Source organism: Balaenoptera ricei, chromosome 13, assembly GCF_028023285.1.
Source record: "Balaenoptera ricei isolate mBalRic1 chromosome 13, mBalRic1.hap2, whole genome shotgun sequence".
In the NCBI taxonomy this organism is placed as follows: domain Eukaryota; kingdom Metazoa; phylum Chordata; class Mammalia; order Artiodactyla; family Balaenopteridae; genus Balaenoptera; species Balaenoptera ricei.
The window spans coordinates 3172418-3199640 of NC_082651.1; the positions used below are offsets into that span (position 1 = coordinate 3172418).

Below are 27223 nucleotides of genomic sequence, written 5' to 3' on the forward strand. Positions count from 1 at the left end.
GCAGCCAAACAAATAAATAAAAGAAATAAAAGAAAAGAAAAATAGGGGTTACTTTAAAAAAAAAAAAAAAGGAGGAACAACTTGAGGTCCAGTTTGCTAGTTGAGGCTTGGTTTGCTAGTTGAGGTTCTTAAAAGGCATGTCAAATACATTAAATTTTCAAGTGTCCTTTTAAAGGAGTTCATTTCACTACATTGGTGAATGGAACTGAACACAAAGAAATGCACCTTAAAAGTAATTTTTAGAATTCTCTGTATTCATGAATGCAGGATAAAGATGTGCAGGATGAACTTCAACTGAGGGTTTTGAATTTTCAGCTTCAATAGAATGAATGTCCATTTGTAGAAACCAAGGTGCCCTGCTGAGTCCTCCTAGTCTGCACAGCGGCTGGGGTCACACTGACACGTGAAGAGAATCAAGGCTACAGGGGTAATTTAGAGTCAGACTCCTGACTCCGCGGGGAGACTGAGCAGTGAGGATGCCCAGCTGCCTGGACCCGAGCTGTGGGCCACGCGTTTGGGGAAAGGCACAGCTTCCCAGGGTAACAGCCTGCAAATTCCAGATTGGGAAGAAAGATATTAACTGCCGCTTTGACAAGGACAAATATATGTCTATCTTAGAGTAGAAGGTGGATTTTTCTTGATTCTGGCAGGCTGGTCTCAAGACGATGCCCTCCTCCTCCCCAGGGATGTGCATCTCACCATCTCTGCCGTAGGGGGTTTTAGGTAGAAACGGTGGAGAAGCCTGGCTGGTACCTCCTGTGACAGAGGCACAAGCCCAGAGAAGGGCAGCCAGGAAAGGGAGCCTTGGGGCCGTCACCTTTGAGCAGTCTCGAAGGTCAAGCTGATTTTAACAGATGGAGAAGTCAGGAGAGGAAACGGACCGGGCACCAGAGGCAGGGTGTCTGGAAAAGGCCTGGTGTGTGGAAAAAAAAAAAAAAAAAATGCAAGCACTAGATACTTTTTTTTAAAAACCAAAAAAACAAACCTAGACCTGAGCGCTAGCTTCCTTCCTTGGTTTGATTTTAGAAAGTGCTACAACCAAATCAAGGTGAAAGCAGTGCAGACCGTCAGTGTGGCTTCTGCACCGAAATCAGATAAAGAGGACAAGCGGCCCCCGCTCAGTGCAAAGCTCGCCCCCCTGCCCACACCTGCAAGTCACCAACCGCGGTGCACGGCTCCGGCCCCACCCAGGGAGGCTGAGCCCCACCTAGCAGGTGCACCACGGCCTCCGGGCAGGGTCACGCTGTCACCAGGCCTTCACCGGGTTCCTCGCTTGCTCCTTTGAATGAGAAAAAGACACCCCTTCCACCAGGCGGTGGACTCTGTCCGAGGCGCGTCCTCATCCGCAGCCCGTGAGAAGGAGCTTTGCCGCCCTCTGCTGGCGATGCTGCACAAGGACCACACGGTCTGCGCCCAACCCCCTGGGGCTGCGGGGTGCCGGCGGGCGCCCTCCCACGGACCTGGGACGGGACAGTACCCCGAGCTCTGGGGTGGACAGAGGACTGTCCTTCAGAACGTGCAGAAGGCACGCGTGGTCTGGCCTGGGGCCTTTAGTGAGAATCACGATGGTCCTCCTTTCTCCCCGACCCCTGACAGGCACCCGTAAGATGGAATACAAGGGTAGCAGCTGGCACGAGACCTGCTTCATCTGCCATCGCTGCCAGCAGCCCATCGGAACCAAGAGCTTCATCCCGAAGGACGGCCAGAACTTCTGCGTTCCCTGCTACGAAAGGCAGTTTGCTCTGCAGTGCGTTCAGTGCAAAAAGGTGCCTCTTACTCCCCCGGCCCTTGCACACCTGTTGTCCTTTCCGAAAGCGCGTCCACCTATCCCTAAGGCGTCTTTGTTCATCGCCCTCCTTGAACAAACAAGAAACAGCCCTAGACCTAGTGGGGGGCGGGGGCGGGGAGGGGAAAAGGAAACTGGAAAGGCCTGTCCCTGGGGTGGGGACAGATCCCTCGTCACACTCCAGGGCTGCGTCAGGTTAAAGAAAGAAAAGCGTCCTAAGACCACAGACAGGGTGGGAAGGCAGGCTCTGGGCTCGTTTTTTCCACCCAGGAAGCCAGCCCCACGGTGTCTGTTAAGCCTCTTCCTTCTTCCACCCGAGTAGCTGAGGCGGCTGTCGGAGCAGGTGCACCTGGTGCTGGAGAGACGCTCACAGGGGTCTGCCCGCGGGGGGGGGGGGGGGGGGGCTCAGGAGGGGCTGCGCGCCATCAGATCCCGGCCCCTGCGCTGCGGTCTCCCTGCTTCGCCCTCCTGCCGGCCAGGAGGCAGTGCTGTCCCGGCAGACACCCCGGAACCCACGTCACGAACGGGGATCCGGGGCCTGCAGCGGGGGCCTGGCAGCTTGGGGAAGGGGCGGCGGGGTGACCTTGCCGTCCGGAGGACAGCGTCTCTGGGACCCGGGCGCCGGTGCGGCGTGTCCTGGGCGAGGACCGCGCGTCCTCCAGAGGCGAGGGCCGGGACAAGGGCGCCAGGCACGGGCCCCCGCGGGAGCTGACGCCCTTCTGCCCGCAGCCCATCACCAGCGGGGGCGTCACGTACCGGGAGCAGCCCTGGCACCGCGAGTGCTTCGTGTGCACCGCCTGCAAGAAGCCGCTGTCGGGCCAGCGCTTCACGTCCCGCGACGAGTTCGCCTACTGCCTGGGCTGCTTCTGCGACCTGTACGCCAAGAAGTGCGCCGGCTGCGCCAGCCCCATCAGCGGTGAGTGTCCGGTCCCCGGCCTGCACCACCCGCTGCCCCTCGTGTGGCTGCCAGGCTTTGGCTTGTGGATCTGTTCACGTGTGCGGACTCTGGGCGCGCTTCCCTGCCTCCCCCCGGTCGCCGCGGCCTCTTCTCCACGGCGGCGTTATTTCTGCTTTCGGCTGGGTTCTCCCCAGACCGCAGGCTGTGCGTCTCTGACATCCCCGCACAGGCGCAGAAAAGCAGCTGCGCTGTGCACATGCTCCCCGGCCTCTGCGGGGGGCGCGCTCTGGGTCGTCCCTTCCCACCCGCCAGGCGCTCGGTGGAGCAAGAGCCCGAATCTGGGTGACTACAGGGTGTGCCCCAAATTCAGAGCGGAGACCAGATGGCTGGCGGGGCTCCGGTCCTGGAAATGCTCCCACTTCAAACACCCCTGGGTAACTCTACACACGTCTGCTGCCGGGTCATGACTTAACTACTCCGGGGGACGACCTGGGTGTTAGAATTTTTAGAAGCTGCTCAGATGATTCATATATGCAGAAAATCCTGAGACTCTCTGGCCTGAATCACTGGTTTGGTTCTGCCTCAGGGCCAGGGCCCGGGCTGTGCGATCTGCGGGTCTCTCGTAGTCATTGTGGGCCTAGGATGGGTAAAGGCAGTTTAAGATGTTTAGGGGAAGAGGTGAAAAGCTTTGCTGGTGCAGCTCCTTCAGTAGCAGAGGGAGTGTGGTATCAGAAAACTGGCCTCAGTTATACACATATAGATTCCTTTCTTGATATTCTTTTCCATTATGGTTTATCACAGGATATTGAATAGAGTTCCCTGTGCTCTAGGGTAGGACCTTGTTTATCCATCCTATATATAATAGTTTACATCTGCTATTATATATAATAGTTTACATCACACGTCAGTAAAAAAAAAAAGTTAAATTAGAAAAAGTCCCTATCTAGGTTTCAGATCATTAAAAAAAAAAAAGAACTAGCCTTGGAGACCTGGGTTCACCCCCCCCACCCCGTCCTGTCACTCACTAGCCCAGGGGATTAGCCTGAGGCCGCCCACGTGTGAATGGATATAACGCCAGACATCAGGCAGTTAAATTACAAAAGGAGCTAACTGCTGGGTGAATGACAGACTTCTCCAGCTCCTCTGAGACCTCCAACCATTAGCCAGTGTTGTTACTTGTTCTTAACATGGCAGATTGAGCCGTTATTTCTGGAAAGAGTTTGTAATCGCGAGTCATGATCCAATCCTTTCACCAAGGATTACCCCGTGTATCTGATTCCATTTTGTTTCAGGGGCCTTGGTGGCCGGACAGACCACCTGTGTTGTAACAGGTGGCCAACATACCTTAAACATTTGATAAGAAGTAGACATCAGACAGAGTCAGACACCCCAACTGAAATGAGTTCCTGCTTCCGTTGTTTTGGTGAAGGATGGCTTTCTCCACTGCGCACACGTCCTCCTAACCCGCTCTCACGTTCCACCACCCTCACTAGACCTCCGAGTCTCGTGCATGGCTGAGGCTTGTTCCCGCAGCAGGCGTGCCCATCCCTCTGTCCCCCGCCCACGTAGCGTCTCTTTCGTGAGGCCGTTCTGGGCAGTTCCAGAGACAGTTCACATCTTCCTCGTCTGTGCTCCCTTTGGCGCCTCATTCATTAAATCGCCAAATTTTTGAGCACCAGACCTGAGTCACCCAGGGAAGGAAGGGGTGGGAGAAATCGGCTCTGTGACTCAGGTGTTTCACTTGGGTGGGAGGGACACACACACCCCGCAGGCTTCTTATAATTATGGTGATTGTCATGTAGCTGTGGAGCCCGTCTGTCTCTTTCTCCTGCGGTTCAGGAGCTCCCCGACCTGAGCACAGGATGGGATTTAAACGTGGAGCCCAGCGCTGATCATATCGCACCAGCCGGGCTTTGAACGGGTCCACGCAGGACTCCTCTCCCCCCCGCCACCCCCCCCCCCCCCCCCGTCCTCATCCGTGTCCTTGTCCTCCGTCCACAGGACTGGGAGGCACCAAGTACATCTCCTTCGAGGAGCGGCAGTGGCACAACGACTGCTTTAACTGCAAGAAGTGCTCGCTGTCGCTGGTGGGGCGAGGCTTCCTCACGGAGAGGGACGACATCCTGTGCCCCGACTGCGGGAAGGACATCTGAGCCGCTCCCCGACCCCCCTGCAGCCCCCCAAGCCCCTGCTCGCGCTGCACCTGGCTCCACCAGCCACCTGGGGACTCGCCTCCGCGCTGCTCAGCGGCATTCACGCCTGTTTACACCCTTCATCTACCCGTTATGCTCGTTCTGTTAGAGGAGGAGGAAAGCCATGGAAGCCTGAGGCGGGAAGAGGGTTTTGAGTGTTTGTAATCAGGCGAGGCCAATCAAAGTGTAAAAATCCTTTTGAGTGATACCTTTATAAACGCTTTTCTTTCACTGCATATTTAACTTTTAAGTAAGTGCAATGAATGTGTCACGAACTTGAACATTTCCAAGCTACGTAAGGTGATGAAGAGTTGGTATTTGCAACAGTGTAACTTCCTGTCGTGCGGGGCCCAAAGCAAGATTATGTGGCTTACAATGAAGTTACCCAGAGCAAAATCTTTTGCCAGGCGCAGTGTGTGAAGTGCTGATGCAGCATTCAGGCTCTGAGTACGAATAACGCTTTACCACGGGTGCCACTGATCACTCTGGCGGGCTGGGTGGGTGTCGACTGAAACGGCGTCACACCTTTTATTTAAGAGAAAGTCTCAGTTGGAATTTCTTTCTCTTGGAATTCAGTGCTCCGCCTTTGATGCAGTGACACAGGCCCCGCACATGGGCTAACGGCCTCGCAGGCAGCATGGGGTCACTTTTCTGGACAGAGCTCGGCGCCCTCCCATCATCATGGGCCCGGACCTGACAGTGGCCTGCCTTCTCCTCCGTAAGTGGAGGGGTGCAGAGGGACACAGGCACCTCGAGGCCAGAAATGACATCTTGGTCGCCCGTGTAGTTATCAACACCCGAGCACCTGAGGGCATCCTGGGAGATTTCAGTGAGTGTTTCTGAAAAGAAAGACAGTAAAGAGAGAGAGAATCGCTGCTATCAGAATAACACTTTTTTCCGGTAAACCTCTAAAACTGGTTCGCTACTCACTTGACCCAGAAAACCCCATAACATTGTGCAAATCAAGAGGTCCAAATCTTCGTGTTCACTTTAAGAACATGCGTGAAACTGCCCAGGCCGTTAAGGGTATGCATATCCAAAAAGCCACCAAAATATCTGAAGGATGTCACTTGACGGAAGCAATGTGTGCCATTCCGTCGTCAGAATGGTGGAGTTGGTAGGTGTGCCCAGGCCAAATGGTGGGGCTGGATGCAAGGTTGGTGGCCCAAAAGGAGTGCTGAATTTTTACTGCACTCACTCAAAAATGCAGAAAGTAATGCTGAACTTAAGGGCTTGGATGTAGATTCTCTGGTCACTGAGCACATCCAGGTGAACAAAGCCCCCAAGATGTGGCGCAGGACATACAGAGCTCACGGTGGGATCAACCCGTACATGAGCTCTCCCTGCCACAGTGGATGATCCTCACTGAAAAAGAGCAGACCATCCCCAACCAGAAGAGGCGGCTGCACAGGAGAAAAAGGTATCCCAGGAGAAACTGAAGTAACAAAAGCGTATGGCCCGGGAATAAATGCCGTAAGAAATAAATGCCAATAAAAGTGAAAAAAAAAAAAAGATTTAACACTTAGAGCCCCTAGCCTGGCAGGAGTCTGTAAACTCGTCTTGGAAAGAGCAGTTTACAGTTGGGAAGCACTGAGCCAATTTATGAGGTAGGGCATTGCATGCTTCTCTGTTTATAGTAACAGTTGTGACTTTTTGTCCTGAGTTTTCTAAGACAATGCAATATGATAAAATGATAGGCTCTGCAACAGAAACATCTGGTAGAAATCAAGTCCCATCTGTGCGGAGCATGTGTGAAGTCAGTTTCTTGACCTGAGCGCTGGTCGGCGCGGGAAACCCTTGATCACGGCTGAGACAGGCGTCTGGATGGACAGTCAGCTGGAGGCTTTGCTTAAAACGAATAACGCCCCCCATCCCTTGTGAGTTGTTTTGCCGGCTTCTTCTACTTTATGATACAAAAGTAAAAGCATCCTTGCAGATGTGCTTTTTAAGATAAAAATAGCAAAATGTTTTAGAACAGTAAAAGCTGCCTAAATCTTGTGATGGAGCATCTCACCGGCCCCTCATGATAACCACGGGCCACTAGACACAGCCACCGTTGAATTACCCAACCTTAAATGAACGGTTAGGGGAGTTCCATGTCTAGGAAGTAGCTCCTATTGGAATAATCCTCCCACAAGTAACAACCACTCTGCACAGAATATTTTTAAAGATCTGAGAACACTGGAGTATGACCCACAGCAGGGGGACACTGAGGGGCGTGGGCCCTGGAAGAAGAGGGCAACCGGCAGGTTTCCCATTCTTAGGGCTTTTAGGTCAGGGCAGGCCCCACAGGGCAGCTACAGCTCTGTTAGAAAACCTGCAGTCTCACCGGCTTGAAGAACCAGAGGCCAGGGTTTGGGACCCACAGCCTCTGGAAAGTGAGATGGAAAATTCTAGAAAGGAGAGCCCCAAGTTATGTGTGTGAAATCCCTACAGATCTCTGGCTGAACCACCGGACTCCAAGCAGCCCAGCCAAGCCTCAAAGAACTGACTTCTTTGAGGAGGAACTTTGGATGGTGGTGTGCACCACCATCAGCCCAGGTCAGCTGGGCTCAGCTGACCCTCTGCCCAGTGAAACAACCCTTTAGCTGGGGAAACTGTATACAAACTAAATAACGTAAAGTCTCTGAAAATGTCCCTAGAGGCGTACAGCACGTGGAGAAACATTTATTCAGGAAAGTCGACTGCATGTTAACGAGACCAGTGAAGTCTGTGGCATTTGAGCCCCAGCTGATCCCACCCTACCCCCACTCCCCAGTGTCACGTGGCAGAAGCTCTGCTCCAGGTTGGTGCTGCCCGGAAGGGAAGGGCTCCTGTGGTCGAGGGCGCTGCCCCAGGGGAGATAGGCTGAGAATTCCGGGGCTGCAACCTCTCATGGGGTGAAGGTTCCACATTCAGGGGGGCAGTCTGAGAAGACCAGGGGCTACCCCCCCACTTCCCCAGCACCTACCTGGGAGAAGGAGTGTTAACTCTAGGAGAAGCCAACACTGTCCAGCCCCAGGGGGGAGGCAGGCTCTGTGAACCTCTGCAGGAGGGCACCATCTCGTACCAAGAATGGAGAAATCTGCCGCAGGGGACTGTCAAAAACAACAGAGATCTTGGTGGCAAGCAGTCGAGAGGGGGCTGGTGGCTCCATGATACTAAGCGAAAAGCAAAACGGCAGGCAGGCCTCAAGTGTAACTGAAAGAACTGGGGAAAGAGTTGAGGAGTGCGGTCCTGGGATCCCACTTAGCCCTGGGGGCCCGGAGGCTGTGGGCATGCGCTGGGCTGCACCCACCCACTCAAGAGCAGCCAGAGTGGGACGTGAACAGACTTGGAAGCATTCTCCAAGCCACACCAGCTCCTCAGCAAAGGGCAGAGGTCCTACTAGCTCAAGGTGCTTACACAGACCCTCCAACCAAACACTGCTGAACGTGTGTTATAAACACGTTCAAAGAGGGGCTTCCCTGACGGCACAGTGGTTAAGAATCCGCCTGCTGATGCAGGGGACACGGGTTCGATCCCTGGTCCAGGAAGATCCCACATGCTGCAGAGTAACTAAGCCCGTGCGCCACAACTACTGAGCCTGTGCTCTAGAGCCCATGAGCCACAACTACCGAGCCCTCGTGCCACAACTACGGAAGCCCGCATGCCTAGAGCCTGTGCTCTGCAACAAGAGAAGCCACCACAATGAGAAGCCCGCGCACCGCAATGAAGAGTAGCCCCTGCTCGCCGCAACTGGAGAAAGCCCTTGCACAGCAATGAAGACCCAACGCAGACAAAAAACCAAAAAAACCAAAAAAACCCCCAAAAAACATGCTCAAAGAACTAAAGGAAACCACATTTACAGAACTGAAGGAATATGTGTGAGAACAATCACTCATCAGACAAAGAATAACCAAAAAGGAGATAAACATGATAAAAAAGAATCAAGTGGAAATTCAGTAGTGGAAAAGTATATCAGCCAGAATGAAGAAATTCACTAGAGGGGTCAATAGTAGATTTGAGTTGGGAGAAGATAAAAAACCAGTGAACTTCAAGATGGATCAACAAAGATTATGAAACTGAAAAACAGAGAAGAATAAAGGAAAATGAACAGAGAAATGTGGACATCACTAAGTGAACCAACATATGCGTAACGGGAGCACCAGGGAGAAGAGAGAAAAGGGACGGAAAAAATATTTAAGAATTAATGGCCAAAAACCTCCCCCGGGTTCAATGAAAAACATTCATCTAAAAATACACATCCAGGACTTCCCCAGTGGTCCAGTGGTTGGGACTCTGCACTTCCACTGCAGGGGGCACGGGTTCGATCCCTGGTTGGAGAACTAAGATCCGGCATGCTGTAAGATCCCTGGTTGGGGAACAGCCAAAAATATAAAATAAAAAAATAAAAACACACATCCAAGAAGCATGACAAACTCAAAGTAGGAAAAATGCAAAGGGATCCATACCCAGACACATCACAGTCAAAATGTTGAAAGCCAAAGATAAAAGGAAAAATCCTGGGCTTCTCTGGTGGCGCAGTGGTTAAAAATCCTCCTGCCAATGCAGGAGACACGGGTTCGAGCCCTGGTCCGGGAAGATCCCACATGCCGCGGAGCAACTAACCCCGTGCGCCACAACTACTGAGCCTGTGCTCTAGAGCCTGCGAGCCACAACTACTGAGCCCACATGCTGCAACTACTGAAGCCCATGCACCTAGAGCATGTGCTCTGCAACGAGAAGCCACCACAGTGAGAAGCCCCGTGCACCGCAAAGAGGAGGAGCCCCTGCTCGCCACAACTAGAGAAAAGCCCGTGCACAGCAGTGAAGACCCAACGCAGCCAAAAATAAATAAATAAATAAACAAATTAGAAAACAAAACAAAACTAAGGACATCTGAATAAATCTATGGACTTTAGTCCATAATAATATATCAATACTGATGGATTTCAACACATATACCACACTAACGTATAGCAGTAACATGGGAAACTGGGTGTGTAGTATATGGCAACTCTCTGTACTATCTTGGTGATTTTTCCATAAATCTAAAACTTACCTAAAATAAAAGGTTTATTTAAAAAAATTATATAGCAAGGCAGAATAGATATTAACAGAAGGCTTAGCTAGATGATGGTGTTTTTATATTTATGAAAACTATCTTTTACCTTAACTGGTATTTTAGTCTCTCCTAAGACTTAATTATTAGCCATATTTTTAAAATGAATATTTTAATTCAAATATGCTAAAACAAAAACAAAAACTTAGATAATTTTATTAGATAAAAAAATGTTTAGGTCTATTATATATACTTATTGAACTAGTCTTATTTCAGTCTTCTCATTAAACTGGCTCTTAGAATCAAATCCAAAGTCCTTACATGGCCCGTTTAAGTCCTGTGTGGTCTGGCTCCTGCCCCCTGCTTTGGGGTCATTTCACACTAGCCTCCCCACTCTCTCACTGACCCTAGCCACACCAGCCTTTCTGCCATGAAATCCTGTCCAGCCTCAGGGCTCCACTCTGCCCCTGGCTGGCATCTGAGTTATCCAGGGCTAGGCACAAAGCACCCCAACACCTAGTGGCTTCGTACACCCCTCACTCTGCCCCCTCATGACTCTGAGTCAGCTGCCTGGGCTGGTCTCACCTGGCAGCAAGTGGGGAAGGGTGACAAGCAGTCCCAGGTCTGGGGGTTAGTGCTGGCTGCGGGATGGGACACGTTTCTCCGGCAGGCTTTTCCCACGGCTGCCGCAGGGCTCCAAGAGCGAAAAGCAGTGGTTTGATCAAGGCAAACTACCAGGCCAGCCCACACCCAGCGGTGGGACGCGGATCCCGCCTTTGACGGCAGGAGCAATAAAGACCACGCAGCCCTTTAAAACCCACCGCGAACAGGACGCTCTTCCCGAAAGCTTTCCCAAACCGCCTTCCCTAACCACTCCTCACCCTCCCCCCTTCCCTCAACTGTTTGATGACTGGTTTTCTTCCCGTCATTACGATTATCCATCATTCGCTGAGCAGGAACTTACTAACTCACGTCTTTAGCTTTTCTGCCACAGTAGGGAAGACAACCAAGGTCAGCACCGACAGCACAGAGCATGTGAGCCAGCAGAGGGCACTTGCGTAAAAAACCATCTAAATGGAAATGAGATTTTTTCGTCTCTTCTGTCCAGACAAAAAATGAAAGATCTACTTTCAAGTTCAAGGTAGAAAGTTACCTGAGGCTTTTCCAAGTTAATTAGTTAATTTAGAGCTTCAGTCTCCAACAGTAAGATACCAGTAAAAAACATTAACTTCTTCAAGATCACTCCAAACACAAACAACCCCTCGACCGAATCTCTGGTCAGTCCCCACCGCCCCCCCCACCCCGGGCAGGAAAGCTTCCACAGGACAGGTTCGGGGGACGGCGTCTCCATCCCACGAAGTGCAGTGGCCGCCAGCGAGTCAGCCGTGCGGCAGGCCGCCCTGGCGACCCAGCACCTCCCGCAGGCCCAAGACGTGGCCGGACTGTTGGCACCAGGGCGGAGCCCAGCTGATCTGGGTACAGGAGGCTGTACATAAAGAATAAGTAACACTTTTTGACATAGTTTAGTGAAACAGAAAGAGATCAAATCACTACAGAGTGCGTTTCCATTTTATTTTTTTTTGTGAATGAGAAACCTACTCAATAATTTTATTCCTTTTATTTAAATAAGGATAAGCCTCCTTAAAAGACTTTTTACATACAAAAATGGACATTACAAGGTTAAACTTTCTGTACCGAATTACAAAACCTGCACAAGCATTTAATAAAAGAGCACACTTAAGAACGTTTTGACCATTTTGGAGCCTCAGAATTACTGAGGTCCCACAGTAGTAAACAAAGGAAGCTCTTACATACATACGATTTAATCCACTGGCAGTTTCACTTAATGTAAGTTTTTAACAGGTTGTTGCTATTAAATGAGTCTCTAGATCAGTTTTAGAATCACCTCTCAAAACTTAAGTTAACCAAAACACTCTTTCAAACAATACCTGCAATCCTGAAGAATTTTAATACTAGCAGAAATACTACAGCCTCCCAGCAGCAGTTGAGCCAGCCTTGCAGAGGGCCTGGCAGCCGCCCAGATCAGTGAGTGGGCCCTGGTAAACCGCCCCGCCTCCAGAGCCACTGCGGCAACTCAGCGCCCGGTGCTGCAGGGCCTTGAGACTCGCAGACCCCCGCGGCAGCGTCTGTGGTCCTCAAGAAGCACGGGGCTCGCCTAGCTCCAGCCCCAGCGACAAGCGGGCCGAGCAATGCGACTTGTAAACCTAAGCCTGGAGCTCAGGATCTACAGGGTGACAGAGAAGGGGCAGAGCAACTGCACTGTGGGAGGGGAGAGTAAGAAAAAGGAAAACAGGGAACAAAGAGGAGGAGGAAGAAAAGAACGAGACCACCTGCTAAGGGCAGGAAGTGGACACATGCCTATTCCCCGGGAGCCGCCTGACTCGACCGACTGCCCTTCGCTGACCCCAGGAAGGAATCCAAGCAACCAGATCAGCCCACATTAGGGGGCGAGGGGTAGTCCAGGTGTGCGCCGTTCACATCAAGGCCTTGGGAGCTCTCAAGCCCACAAGGCACCACCTCGGAGCCCTACCACCGCCCATGGAGCTGTGTCCGCGCACCGCAAGGAGGCCTAGCGCTCGGATGTCAGTGTACGTGACACACAGCACAGGGTTGAGGCTTCCCCACTTTTCAAACTCAAGATAGCTCAATAATATGCTACTATATGAGCACTGATTCTGAATGTTCATAATATAAACTTCAATTTGAAGCAACAATGTTACACAGTTCAGCTGTTATTACCAACCTACTCTGTAAGTTAAATACACAAATTAAAAATTAATTTTATTGAGTAACTAAAAACAAGTTTCCACTGACTTAAAACTGTCAAATGGCTAAATCTCTCTTAACTAAGAGAGAAATGCAGATGGAAGCAGAAGAGACAACAGAATGTAGAATATAATTTGTCATTCTACCTTGAAATCTGCACTTTTAAAATCTCCCTTAACACAGCTGTGTATAGGATTATGGCTGTCCTTCAACAATATTCCAAATATCAGCCCTGCAGACAACCAAACATTTAACAATTTAGCGTAACATTAACAACTTATGCCACACTCAGTGTCTTTCAGTTTCGTCTTACGGGTATGGATTTATAGTCTGGATAAAGGCAGAAAGGCTAAAAACTGCAGGGTTAAAGTTTTAGTACAGTACTTACCTGCAAGGCTGAATTAATTTTTTGTAAGGCTATTCAATAGCTGAACTAAAATGCTTGTTTTAACATATCAAAAAAGCAATGGATTGCTCTAAAAAGTGTTGAAAGGCAAACCCCATTCGAAGATCAGTCGTACAAGGGAAGAGTATAAAGTACCCTTGGCTTTGGTTAGAAATACACAGCAGGAAGTGGACACCAGAACTCGTGAACGTGAGGGCTAGCCTAGCTCCCCGCTGACTTCTGCTACACAACTGGAGTGACACCACTTAACACCAACGAAACCTCGGCGGTGCCTCCGCGGGTGACGGGCCCCTGCCCCCGTGCTGCTCTCTCGTGACCTCCGACTCAGCAACCCCCCTTCTGCCGACTGCACGTCGCGCCGAGTTCCCCTCACTGCCAGGCTTCCTGGATTCTCAGGTTCTAGAATTCTACCCACCCTTCCTATCCTGTAAGCTTTCTGCCATCAGGTACCACCTCTAAAGTGATTACTTCCCCTGCAGAGTTTGAAGTCGGCCTCATTTGGAAAAGATTAAGCTCCCAGGAGACAGTGAAACCAGAGCTGAGAGGGAGGTCAGAGCCGCCGTGAGAAGAGGAGCAGGGCTGCCACGTGACAGGAGCGTCCAAGGGGTGGGCCGGTCTACTCACAAGAAATCAATTCACAATAAACGGGAAGGAGCAATAGCAAGCGCCCGTTTCCCTTTCGAGTTTATGGAAAGAGGCAACACAAGCACTTAAAGAACAGCAATTTCATCTGTATATTCCGAACAGTTTATTGGCAGCACTACTAATATGCTTTCCATGGGGAACCTTGAGGAGGAGTTTGGCAGAATTCACTAGAATATTGCAATGAACTGTTATTTTCTTTTGCTTGGGAAAAGAAATGAAAATTGTGAACTTCTAAAATATCCGAGTTTAAAAAACCTCAAATTTCCCCAAAGACCAAAAGAGACTAATGCGAATAATTCCTAAAATTCATCAAATGCTTTATACCAGACTTGCAGCTAATTATTTGAGTAGGGCCAATATAAATGACTTATACTAAACCATTTGTTTAAAAAGAAACTCTTTCCTAATAGGAGCATGAAAGGCAAGATTTGTTCCCCCCAAAGGAAGGAAAAGGAGGGAAAAAGGAAAGGAAAGGACTTTATTATTTTGAACCTAATTTAAACCTCTTAAGAAAATTCCACAATAATCAGGATCTCTGTAAATACTGTCAGTAAATGTGAACTTGTTTGAAAAACTACAGTTACAGTTATATTTACATTTTTGGAAACTTTCCTTCACGGCCATGTAACATGCTGTATCTTCCTCTTTGCTTCTGGGGGCTTCAGGTTATTCTGAAAAGACATGAGAAGAAGTCAGTTTACACTTGCAGACATGTCAGAGAATACCCAAAAGGCACATTTTAAACCACCAAGCCTGACCACTGATGCAGAAACGGTGGGGCACTGCTGCCATCTGGTGGGGAAGGTGAGGAAAGAAGGCGAGCCCCGGGCTCCCGTTTTGCCAGCGGTGGTTCTCAGGTGTTTACCCTGCAGACTCACCCACGGTAAAGTTGACCAACTGACCAACATGCCCAGGCCTGGGCCCTATCGCAGAAGCAACTCAGTCAGCACCCACGGGAGGTGGCTGGGACGAGGCTCCGACTCGGGCCAGGTTTTCTGGAAGCCCCTCGAGGTGACCTCAGGCACATTCGGAGTTGAGAACCACTGACTGCTCCAGACCTGCTTCCTCCCTGCCGAGCCCATCTCCTCCCAACCTCACAATCTAAGACCTTAATACAAGATTTAAAAGAGAAAAAAATCACACCTCAGAAACAGTAAAAGCTTTCTGAGTAGAAAAATGCTTTCCAAGAGACTGGGGGAGAAAAAAATCCTCAAAGCTCACTCTTATCCCAATATTCAAGGTCTGGACTGCTCTTCCCGCTCGTTTCCGACACCCCCTCCTCGTCCCACAGGAGTGAGAGAATGAGGGCAGAGGCAGCGTGGTGCCCTCAGAAGTGCGTCCGCTGAGGCCACACAGACCTGGATTCAAACTGCGGGCCAGCCACTTACTGACTCTGGAACCTGGACAAGGTTATTTAAATTATTTAAGCTTCTTTCCCCTCATCTGTGAAATGGGAAAAGCTATTGTACCTCCTTCACAGGGTTGCTGAAAGGAGTCAATGAAGAACTAACACAAGAACTTTGGGCGGCTCAGATACAGAGCAGCTTTCTTTTTCCAGGGTCTGCTATTTTAGTTTTTTTTTTTTTTTAATTAATTAATTAATTTAATTTTTGGCTGTGTTGGGTCTTCGTTGCTGTGTGCGGGCTTTCTCTAGTTGCGGCAAGTGGGGGCTACTCTTCGTTGGGGTGCGCGGGCTTCTCATTGCAGTGGCTTCTCTTGTTGTGGAGCACGGGCTCTAGGCGCATGGGCTTCAGTAGTTAATGCTCACGGGCTCTAGAGCGCAGGCTCAGTAGTTGTGGAGCACAGGCTCTAGGCACGTGGGCTCAGCAGTTGTGGCTCGCAGGCTCAGTAGTTGTGGCACGCGGGCTCTAGCCCACAGGCTCAGTAGTTGTGGCTCGTGGGCTGTAGAGCACAGGCTCAGTAGTTGTGGCACGCGGGCTCTAGCCCACAGGCTCAGTAGTTGTGGCGCACGGGCTTAGTTGCTCTGCGGCATGTGGGATCTTCCCGGACCAGGGCCTGAATCCGTGTCACCTGCATTGGCAGGCGGATTCTTAACCACTGTGCCACCAGGGAAGCCCCGGATCTGCTATTTTAGAAGGTCTGAACCACTCAGAGTTTTGCTCCCTTTGACACACAACTTGAAGATGATAATAAAGCCAAAGTATACTTACAGGAATGCTATGGATGGAATGTTTGTGTCCCCTCAAAATTCTTGTGTTGAAACCTAATCTCCGATGTGATGGTACCTGGAGGTGGGGCCTTTGGGAGGCGCTTATGTCATGAGGGTGGAGCCTCATGAAGGGGATTAGTGCCCCCATAAGGGACCCCAGGGAGCTCCCTTGCCCCTTCTGCCATGTGAGGACACAGTGAAAAGCAGCTGACTCTGAACCAGGAAGTGGGCCCTCACCAGACACTGAATCTGCCAGCGCCTTGATTTTGGACTTCCAGCCTCCAGAACCATAGGAAATAAATGTTTATTGTTTGAGCCACCCAGTCAATGGTATTTTTTGTTATATCAGCCTGAATGAACTAAAATAAGGAATAAAAGCTATAAAACTGCTGGATGTTTAAAAGTGAAATCACTTTTCTGAGAAGACTATGGGAAGATCAAATATATATAGATATGTAAAATCTCATAATTAAACTCAAAATAAACCATGTTATCTATAGAAATCTGCCGTACGAAATCCAAGCATCCAAATGGTAAGTCTAGTAGAGCGTAACGGAGGAGACTCCATCCTTCTAAAGATAGGTACATGTGAGGGGTAGGGGAGGCAAGGGGTAAATCCTAGAGATTCTGGTGTGATTTTAAGGTAAGTGCAAAACAGACTTAAGGTCAAGCTCTAAAATGCTACTTCATAAATGCGTGACCCTGGACAACTGAGTTAACATTCTAAGCCTTGCTAACAAGGGACTATTTCTCTCTTTTAGTTCCAAGATAGTTAAAGGATCTAAGTGAGGAAAATCTAGGAAAAGGGCCTAAGAGACACTCTCTTTACACATTTTAAGCAGAAATAAACTGAGTGCACTTTAAGAAACATTAGCTTATCATCATGGATTCCAGGGCTCAAACACACGAGAAATGAGATGTACAAGTGAGACGGATCACTGACGGGCTGGAGAACGATCACATCTCCTGTCCACACTCACCGCGGCCTCGGCCTCGGCCTCCTCCTTGGGAGCGGCTCGCTTTAACTTCACTGGAGTAGTTCCTACAGGCGACAAAGGCGGCGACTTCACGGGGCCGCAAGGACTTTTCCTATGCATTAAGTCATGGTTCTGTTTAGTGTCATTATTATTGTGTTCCATTCTATTGTTCGTAGGCAAATTGGAAGACAAAATTAGGGGTGAAACACCTGAAGAGGAATCTGACAATTTTCGAAAGGCATTACTGGTAGCGCCGGCCTGAGGCCGGGACTTGAGTCGGTCATTGTCTCCGTTCTCGCTCTTCTTCACTTTTATGCTTGTACTTGTTGAACTCCCGTCAAACACGATGAGGGGTCTTTTCCGAAACCCGTCTGCGGTGCTACTCCTGAAATCGGAGAGATGTGTCATGAAAAATACCCTCTGGACAGCAAACCAGTTCCCTGGGACTCACAGGTAAAACAATGACCGAAAAAGATTTATTGATAAGTAGGACTACTGGAAGTAGGGCTACCAGAAATGCAGTTTTCTATGTTTACTTTAAGTGAAATGATAATTTTCCAGTGCTTTTAAGTTTAAAATATTTATTGACAAAAATGTACAGTTACCTTTCATGTATACACAGTTATTTTTAAAGCATCAATCCACCAACTAACCCCAAAACTTAAAACAGGATTTCCTAGTAACAAAAAAAATTTTTTTTTTATTTTTAAAAATCACCATCCTATTGATAGGGTTATCTTACCCATGTATCAATGATTATTTAGAAAGGAAACAGACTATAAAACTATACTAAACTACCATAATGGCAGTCTACAGACGATGGGACAGGACATCCTACTCCATTCGTTAAAGGTCTTTAAAGCCACGGCATCTTCGAAACTAACTGTAACATCTGTATAATTTTAAGTTTATAACTTGGCAAGTCTTCACATTTAGCTTCCGAAAACCTAACTGCCACTCTTAATCATAAAGATTAATAATAAAAGCATTCATTTGTTCATTATTAATTATACCTCAAATGAAACATAGATTTGTTTATTTAAAATAAACACGTTAAAAGGACTTGAGTCGTCGGGAAGGACACTTGGGCTTCGCCGCTCAGGGGCCAGCAGCACCAGCGCCATCTCGGGAGCTCGAAAGAATCGCAGCAGCTGGGGCTGTGATCCGTACTGACTGAGAGTCTGCACTTTAGCCAGACCCTAGGTGACTGGCCAAACTCACCAATTCTTAGGCCACCAGTGAACACCATTTGGTAGAAGATGAAAAACAAGCTCACCGTCCACCCACCGCCACCTCCGAGGGCAACAGACAGCAGGACTGAGGGCAGGACTCTCCAGCTGGGGAGAGGTCAGCCTGACTCAGGAGCACGCTGAAGTTTGAGAAGCACTGCACCAGAGAGCCGGGCCTGGCGTGGTGTGCCCTGGGGGACATCACAGCACCTCTGGAGCTCAGCTCCTCCGGCGAAAGTCACAAGCAATTCAAAAAGGCCTGATGGTCTCTTAGATCCTTCCAGCTTTAATGCTCTGATTTGAGAGCCAAACTGTGATGTTTACAAACAGTCAAAGATCCTTTCCAAAATGATATAGAGGAATTAAGAGGGATTACCATAGGGAGTAAAACATAACAGTACTGAAAGCTTTGCTTACGACAATGTGCCTGAATGTGCAGGTCAAGAAGAAAATACTTTCTTAGTAAGGGTCACCAAAAATAAATTAAAGGTATACACGGCATAATCCACAGATTTACCACAGTTAACACTCATACACGGCCTGTAACCACAGAGTTAAAATGCTGCTCACCCTGAACCGAATGTGTTCCTGATCAACAGTGAGACTGTACCCATATCTATTCTCCAGAACACTATACACAGATGAGCACACACGTCACGTTCTTCAGCTGTTCTCGGACTTGGGGAACAACCTCCCTATCAGTCATGAATTCTTCTTTGTACCTAGAGAGTAAAGCCACTAACTCAGAGCTGGCATTCTCCTCACGCAGCCCTCTCACTCCATCTCCTCCCACTTTCTCTAGTGCACTGCCTGTGACAGTAAGGCTCTAAAAAGAAATTCAGCAATTAATCAAGAGCACCCACTTGTGATAAACAGACACAAGAAAAGAAATAATTAGCCCATTTAGGGATCTTAGGATACTTGGTCCTCACTAACCAACTACACTGATTAGTTAAATGTAACTTTCTTTATAAAAGGAAATTCACTTGCTTGTGGTTTTATAAAAAATTTTCTGGAATTTAAAACTTTAAAATAGTGTACCTGAAGCTACACGACCATCTCTTCATTTCTGTTTTATTCAAAGACCTCAGAGTCTTATCTGACTCCACTTTTTTCTGACAATTCAACAAATCTTATTGGCTCTGCCTCCAAAACACATCCAGACCCCAACCGCTTCTTACCAAGTCCACCACCTCAGTCAAAGTCACTGCCATCTGCTGCTAGGATTACAGCACAACCCCTTAAGTGGTTTCCCCATTCCCCTCCCCCAACCTTAAATCATTTCTCAGTACAGCAGCCAAAATAAACCTCTTAAAATGTACATCAGATGGTGTCATCACTCTGCTCAAAATTCTCCAATGGCTTCTCATCTCAGAGCAAAGCCAAGGTTCTTACAACGACTGACAACCTCCTGCACTCAACCCTGTGCACCTCCTTCCCTGCTCTGCCTTTGATGCTCCCCGCCCAGCCTGATGGCCTCTGGGTTGTTCCTGGCACATCGTGTGGACACACTCCTGACCAGGTTCTCAGGTTCGGCCTGGGACGCTGGCTTGCCCTCTACCTTCTACAGGTCTCTCTACTGAAATGTCACTTTTCAGTGAAGTTGTTCCTGGCCACTTGACGTAAAATTGTCCTCCCTTTCCCTGTTTCACTTTTCCCTTAGCATTTACCACAATGTAGCATACCTTGTATTTTACTTAACTTTTTTATTGTGCTTCTCCCAATTAAAATATGAGCAAGGAATTCTGTCAGTTTTATTCATGCTACAGCACAGTACCTGGTGCTCAATAAACAGTAGCTGAGTCAATACTGTTTACCTAAGTTTATCTGGGGAAAAAAGAAAAGCAAAATTGTTTAGTCATATAAGATAAGATGATAACCAGAACGACGCAAAAGTACCTTTTCGTCTCATTTTTTATCTCATGTTGTTCTCTTTTCTTTTCCATCACTTTCCCCCATCTATTCTTTGGCAAATCTCTCTGCGGCAGTGGTATTGCATGCTGAACATAAAGATCGGTAAGACTGTCTTTGTGTACTCTCATGTCATTTTCAACAGTTATGTTCTTCTGTAGAAAAGGAAACAAAAGTAATTTCAAAACAACATCTCTCATTTTAATAACTAACCAACTGCCTACCTAACAGGGTAAAACATGACTGCTTAAATTACAAGTATAAAACCATTTTCACGTTTAGACACATGCCTAACATTCTATATGATACTGCAAGAAACAGTATTATAGGTCTTCCCTGGTGGCGCAGTGGTTGAGAATCTGCCTGCCAATGCAGGGGACACGGGTTCGAGCCCTGGTCTGGGAAGATCCCACATGCCGCGGAGCGACTAGGCCCGTGAGCCACAACTACTGAGCCTGCGCGTCTGGAGCCTGTGCTCCGCAACAAGAGAGGCCGCGACAGTGAGAGGCCCGCGCACCGCAATGAAGAGTGGCCCCCACTTGCCGCAACTAGAGAAAGCCCTCGCACAGAAACGAAGACCCAACACAGCCAAAAATAAATTAAAAACAAACAAACAAACAAAAAAAACCAGTATTATAAAGACGCTAAGCTCTTCAAATTTTGGTTCAGCTTCATCTTAAAGACAGTGGTCACATGTCCTCAGTGCGACAAGGACAGCTGTCCACACTGCTCAGCCCACACAGGAGGCATAAAGACCATTTCCAGGAGCAGCATCTTAACCTATGAACAAAACTGAAAATGAGGGACCTTCTGGGGAGACCAGACAAAAGAAAACAAACAATGATAACAATTACTACATCCTGTCAAAAAGTTATCTAGAGTGTTACTATCATGATCAGATTAGCGGGCTGGAGGTCTCACCCTGTATATTACTCCCCATGTTTCCCTAATAGTGCTTCTTAAACTGAAGGCCACCACCCAGACTTGAATGGCCCTATGGACGGAAGCTGCATTCGCCTTCCTGATGATGGTCCTGGTAACAGCACACACCAGAACAAGCGGCCCCTCATGTCTGCACCAGTCCTTTCAGTGGCTCCCGGTCATCGTCCAACTATCCCTCTCTGCATCACCTCACTTTCCGATTTACTCTCAACAGAAAACATATGGCAGAAGGCACAGGAGCAGTTACGGACAGAGTTGGATTTAGGAAGGAAAATAAGGATGGAAAGGAGATTGTGGGCTCAACAATTCAGAAAGGCTTGGAAACATTTGTGTTTAAAACTGACAGAACAAATCCAATCAGCCCTCTGATAAATTGATCCCCTTTCTTTTTGTTCTTCAAGATTTAAAAGCACAAACTTTCCTTCTTTTATCTCTTATAATGTCTCTGGACCATTTTTTATTATCAATTTTCACCTGTACTCACTCAGAAGAATGGGGAAACGCTAGGGATTCTCTTGGACAACATTCCTACAGAATCCATAGACACCTTAGTTAGGGAAGCACTGCCCCAGGACAGTGGTTCTCAAACTGTGGTCTCTGGACCAGCGGCCAGAACCCGTTAAAAATGGCAATTTCCAGGCCACACCCCAAACTACTGAATCTGAAACTCTGGATATGGAGCCCAGCAGTCTGTGTTTTCACAAGCCCCGGGGTGACTGTGACCTACCTAAAAAGTTTGAGAACCACAGGTAAGAAAGGTAACTGACGTCCCTAAAATAATCTACTTAGCAGGGGAGCTTGAGGAAACCAGAGAAGGAGTACCGAGGGGGAAAAACACAAGGAAAACAACAAAACACGCTACTTAAACCCCTCCAAAAGCTTTCAGTAATTCTCTACCACTTTAAACAAAACTCATCACTTCTTTGGTCTTATTTCTCTTCTGCTATCAGAGGCCACACCAGCTGAAAAAGAGCAAACGCTGCACTGAGAGCCAGTTCGCCTGTCTGCACCATCTACCGACGGTGTGACCTCACAGAAGTAATGCCACTTCTCTGGGACTCAGTTTCCCCATCTTTGAACGCGGTGAGAGTGGAGAACAGTCGATTTCTCCGATGCCCTCCAGCCCTGGCAGTCGGGGACCACCACCCGTCATTTCCGTTCTTCTACGACCTACCCCTCTCTTCGGAGGCCCTTGCTTACATCCAGGCCGCGGGGGTCGCCTGAACTCCCCTTTCCGAGCCATCAGGACCCAAAAACGTAAGTCCTAACTCCCGGGAGTTCCTGATATTCTAAGGACATCTCTCTCCCGGACAGGGTAGTGAGGAGACCCGGCCGGGCCGAGCGGGGCGGAGAGAGGCTCGATCCGGCGGCAGGCGCGCCGGCGGCGGGTGTGTCCGGCGCCGCCGAGGACGCCCCGGGGCGAGCTCAAGTCCCAGCGCCTCCCCCAAGCAGGCCCGCCCGCCCCGGCGCGCCGCACCTGCTCCAGGGTGAGGAGAAGGAACTCCTGGGACAGCAGCTCCGGGTGCAGCAGCAGCTCCGAATCGGGGCAGCTGCGACCGCCCACATCCCCCGCCATCATCGTCGCCAGGAGACCCCGGCCGGCTACCCACAAGGCCCCGCGAGGAAGCGCCCCGGAAGTGACGTCCCAGCCGGCGCGGCGGTCTCGGGTGCGTCGTCACTCTGGGTGCGCCGCCCGTCCCGTTCCGCCTCTCAGGGTCGGCTGGGGTGCCGAATGGGCTCTCGCCGGGGAATATCCCCGGGGGCGAAAGAAGTGAAAGGTCTTTCTGCCGAGGAAACGATTGGCGTTTCCAGTCTGGCGGGAAGAGACGGAAAGGCGAAGTTCACGGAGCGGTCCATGATTGGTCGCGGCCGGTCGCGCCTCCTGTGACGTCAGGGGCAGAGACCAATGGGAGCCCCAGGACGGCCTCGCGGGAAGACGGCGCGGGAGGCAGATAGACGTTATCCCAAATATGGCGCGGGTAGCGTCTCGGCTTTCTCTTTTTAACCGTTTTATTGTTTGTTTCTTAATCCTCCTTCAATATGATGTAAGTCCAGAGGGTTTAATTCCCTGAAACCCCACCGCCTGGCACATAGTAGGCACTCAAGTATTTGTTCCCTGAAATAATACTCGGATGAAACTGCTCAAACATGAAAATAACGGCTGAGAAGCGCTGGGGACACGGCCGCATTTTTGTTTAGCTTCCGCAGCTGTGAAATGGGAATGATAACGCCACCTCACAGTGTTGTGAGGTTGGAGCCAAAGCACGGAAAGTCCCTTCCCTGTTACCTCTATCTACCCGGACATTTGTTGTAGCCTGTTGACTGTCATCAGGGGAGAGAGGTGGCAGGACGGTGGTGTAGGTTGGGGGAAAAGAATTTGTAAGAGCCTGAAAATGTGGTTACCGGTTCTTGCTGTGTTCTTTCTCCCTGTGGTTTTCAGGACTTAACCTGAAGCCTCAAGCTCTTCATCAGCAAAAATGTTTTATGGCGGGTGAGATCTGCGCGCTTTTTTTCTCCTGATATTTCCCAGTTTAAAGCTAAAAGTACTTCCCTGCTTAAAACTGAATCCATTAAGATAACTCTTGGTGCCTCTGAAACAAACATCTCAGGATAGAGGGAGCGTCCCCTGGGCAGAAGAAAAAATAATCAGGAGTCAGAGAGGAGGGAGTAGAATTCGGTTCTAACACCGCTCCCCGCTCCAGGGAAGGAGAGACTATGTCTTTGGTAACGCCTGCCCCGGCTCCATCCTGGGCAGAGGCTTGCAGAGTGGAGCCTCCGAGAACATGTGGTGTGCTGTGTTTTAATCAGAGTTTCTGATGTAGGAAATAGGGCAGGGAGAATTTGCGTTTCTAACAACTTCTAAGGTGATGTTTCAAATGTGTCCAGGCAGAAAGGCCACCTCACAGAGACTCCTGTCACATCGAAACAAGGAAGCTACAGGTTTCCCGACCTTCAAGCCAGGCAGTTACAGTGATTGGAAGGGCCAGGCCTGTCAGCACCAAAACCAAAAGACAAAACCAAACCCCAGAGTGGCCAAAGAGCATCTCAGAATCTATGTGGGGACCAGGGATGCGAGGACCTGACCTCTCCTGCTTCTCCTCATCTCTGGCACTTCACAAATTCCCTAACCGGAAGGGGGCCGGCCTCCGCTGATAAGATTATTGTCACTGCAGCCGAGTGGGGGCTTAAAGTAGAAATAAAGCTCAGTTACAGAAAAAATTCCATTTGTTGCATATTTAAGTTTGTAGACTGAAGTTTATTCCTGCTACAGTATTATCTATGAGTATTATATAGTAACCATAAATGCTTAAGTTTTTTTTTTTAATTTAACTTTTTTTTTTTTTTAACTCTCTAGGAGTTAAGCCAGCATTTTATTTATTTATTTATTTTGGCTGTGTTGGGTCTTCGTTTCTGTGCGAGGGCTTTCTCTAGTTGCGGCAAGTGGGGCCAGTCTTCATCGCAGTGAACGGGCCTTTCACCGTCGCGGCCTCTCTTGTTGCGGGGCACAGGCTCCAGACGCGCAGGCTCAGTAGTTGTGGCTCACGGGCCCAGCTGCTCTGCGGCATGTGGGATCTTCCCAGACCAGGGCTCGAACCCGTGTCCCCTGCATTGGCAGGCAGACTCTCAACCACTGCGCCACCAGGGAAGCCCGATGCTTAAGTTTTATTATGAGAATTTTCCCTTCACTCAAAGATCATGAGGGTTTCATTAACATTTTTATTTGGTGCCTGTAGTCGACAAGAACAAAGCTGAGGGAAACCAACAAACACTGCCCTGCCTGGCATCATCACCTCACTGGGTTATGAGCTCCTCTGGGACAGGGCGCATATGTGTCCTTGGAATCTCCGCCCGGTCCCTAGCATGCGCAGTGCTTGTACTTAGGCACTCAGTAAGTGTCTACTGAATGAATAAATTGTGAACAAGATATAAACTGAGAACCTGGGGTGTTGATTCCTCTTGTTGGCAGTGTAATATTTAAGAGACTTATGTTATAAATATTTTATCAGATGTATTGTCAACTGTATCTGAGCATCCATAAAATGCTTCAAAGTGAATATAACAAAAAACAGTTCACGTTTTGGACCCATGTTTTTAGCTATTTAGAACCACAGTTCTGCTATGTGTAAGTGAGGATGTTAAGTTTTGGGAGTAGATAGCAACTATTAAAGTATTCGGTTGTACCTGTTCAACGCTTAATCTATTAGGCCATTTTTTTCAAACTCTATAAAATACTCTAACGTGTAGTATGGGCCCAAGGGATATTTAATAAATATAATAAATGAAGTTAATTAATAATTCCTTTGAAAATATTACTTTGATCATTCATAAATATGACCAATCAAAACAACATGAGAAATATTGAATTAGCCTGATGTAGATCTTTGCACATTTATGGAATAGTTACTTACATACAGCTGCCGGACATATGTGAAATAGATTCCTCAGAAAGTTCAGGAAGAACAAATGTTTCTAGATGGAATAATGAGCACATGTGGAGTTTGCCATTTTAAGAATCTTATGGCAAATCCTTTCAAAAAGGAAATAATTATTTCTGAATTACCTCCTTTTACTCCCCTTTTTTGTTAACACGTTTGCACTCCTAGATTGTTTAAAGCAGAACACAAATATTCCATAAACCATTCAACCAACAAAACTTAATTTTATGTATAAAAAATTTTATGGTGTTATTGAGTTCTGGGTTCTTATCCTTGCTCTTTTCTTCCATGGAATTTGGGAGAAGCCTTTCACTTCTCTTTGCATCTGTGAATTCGCGTGTACAATGCAGAAATCAATAGTGCCTACTTCATAAGGATATGGCGAGGCTTAGATGAGATCACTGCCCTAAGCCCCTTAGCCCAATGTCCAGCTGGCAGTCAGTAGGTGTCGCCTCTGCACCTAATCTCACGCCAGGCCATGGTAGAGCGCTGAAATGAAAAAGCGCAGAGTGGACTCTAGGCCCGGCTGGGCCAGTGATGAGCTGATGACCAGTCACATATCCTCCACAGGCCTGGGCCAAACGAGGAGACGGCTGAACCGTACTCCGGTGTTCTCCAGCTCCCTGGCTGCGCTAGACCCGGGAGTCCATTCATTGCCACTTGTCTTTGAAGCACACATAGCTGTACACTCTGGGAAACCCCTTCCCTGCCTGGAGGCTGGGCCAGTGATGCTGGATCCGCTGGGTCAGGGCTGAAGCACTGTCTGGGGCTGGGGCACGTGTGTGGCCACGAACTCCGAAGGGAAGGGCGTAAAAGGCCATAGAAGAGTAATTCCTGATGGTTCTTTATTTCCTTCGCTTAACTTTTTTTGGGGGGGGGGTCATTTGTTTTTCGCCATTTGAAGCAGAAGACCACAGAGTAGAATCTGGTATGACTCCTGGTTCTGGAGGACGTTTTTATTCTGTAATCCCCAGGGGCTGGAGGAAAGCTGAGGTCACAGGGGACCTCTAAAGTCAGGGGAAATCATTGAGAAAATTGGGCTTTTTATAATTTATGCTGATAATTGAGCACTGACAGCTCTGGAGGGAGTTTTCTAATTTTTTCATCGTGAAACTGGATTTTGACTATATATTGAAGAGAGGCGCATGGATTCTTCGTAACCTAGGGGTCTTCACTGTGGCTTAACCCAAAGGAATAGCTATTGATGAGCTTTCCTTAAGGACTGGGTAAAATAGTCCCAGGACTCCCTGCTTCAATAAGGACACCTTGGAATACACTGCCCCTGGGGCTCGGGGCTAGCGGTGGGCCGGAAGCGGGCGGCTCATGCTCAGCAGTACATTTCGGTTCCGGGGGGCCACGAGCAGCCGTCCACTCCTCCAGCCCGACTTCGTCAGGTGGCAGCGCCATCCAGCCTTTCCCAGGAGTGATGGATGGGTGGATGGATTCATTCATTCCTTCAGCAGGTGCACTGCCCAGCGCCGTCGCGGTGCTAGAAGCAGGGCGGCGGGCGAGTCCGGCAGGCCGCGGGGGAGGAGAAAGCGCGGCCCCGGCAGCGGCAGCCTCGCCGCGTTACCGACCCCGCCCTGCGCCCGGCAGGCTCCGCTCGAGCGCCCGCGGGGATCGGCGCGTCTCCCCCCGGACCCCCGAGGCAGGCGCGCCGGGAACCCTGCAGACCCCCGGCACCGGAGGCCGGAGGGGCGCCCCCCTCCCCGTAGCCCGGCCCGGGGCGGGGTCTGCAGGCGACGCGGGCCGCAGGCCGGACGGGGCCTGGCGCTCCCGCCCTCGGCCGTCCACGTGACGGGAAGCGGCGGGGCCGGGCTG

At 49.2% G+C, this 27223-nt stretch overlaps 2 protein-coding genes across 5 annotated transcripts in view; one reads left to right on the plus strand and one right to left on the minus strand.

Moving 5' to 3' along the window:
* FHL2 (four and a half LIM domains 2) overlaps positions 1-4919 on the plus strand; it is a 55650-nt gene extending 50731 nt beyond the window's left edge. For all 3 annotated transcript variants that reach the window (XM_059943318.1, XM_059943317.1, XM_059943316.1), the window contains exons 4-6: positions 1597-1766; positions 2516-2702; positions 4686-4919. In XM_059943318.1, coding sequence (XP_059799301.1) covers positions 1597-1766; positions 2516-2702; positions 4686-4837 — 509 coding nt within the window. In that variant the 3' untranslated portion in view covers positions 4838-4919. The remainder of the gene's footprint in view (positions 1-1596; positions 1767-2515; positions 2703-4685) is intronic.
* A 2958-nt stretch (positions 4920-7877) lies between these two features.
* On the minus strand, positions 7878-22773 carry C13H2orf49 (chromosome 13 C2orf49 homolog). Of its 2 annotated transcripts, XM_059943321.1 has the most exons (5): positions 22444-22773; positions 20013-20179; positions 16888-17269; positions 14334-14408; positions 7878-7953 (listed from the first exon to the last, which is right to left on the minus strand). In XM_059943321.1, exons 1-4 carry the CDS (start codon positions 22543-22545, stop codon positions 14352-14354), a joined length of 708 nt encoding a protein of 235 aa, XP_059799304.1. In that variant the 5' UTR covers positions 22546-22773; the 3' UTR covers positions 7878-7953; positions 14334-14351. The 2 variants fall into 2 exon arrangements, with proteins under 2 accessions (XP_059799304.1, XP_059799303.1); XM_059943320.1 differs by lacking the exon at positions 7878-7953 and having other exon boundaries at positions 11503-14408; positions 22444-22772.
* Between the last annotated feature and the right edge of the window lie 4450 nt (positions 22774-27223).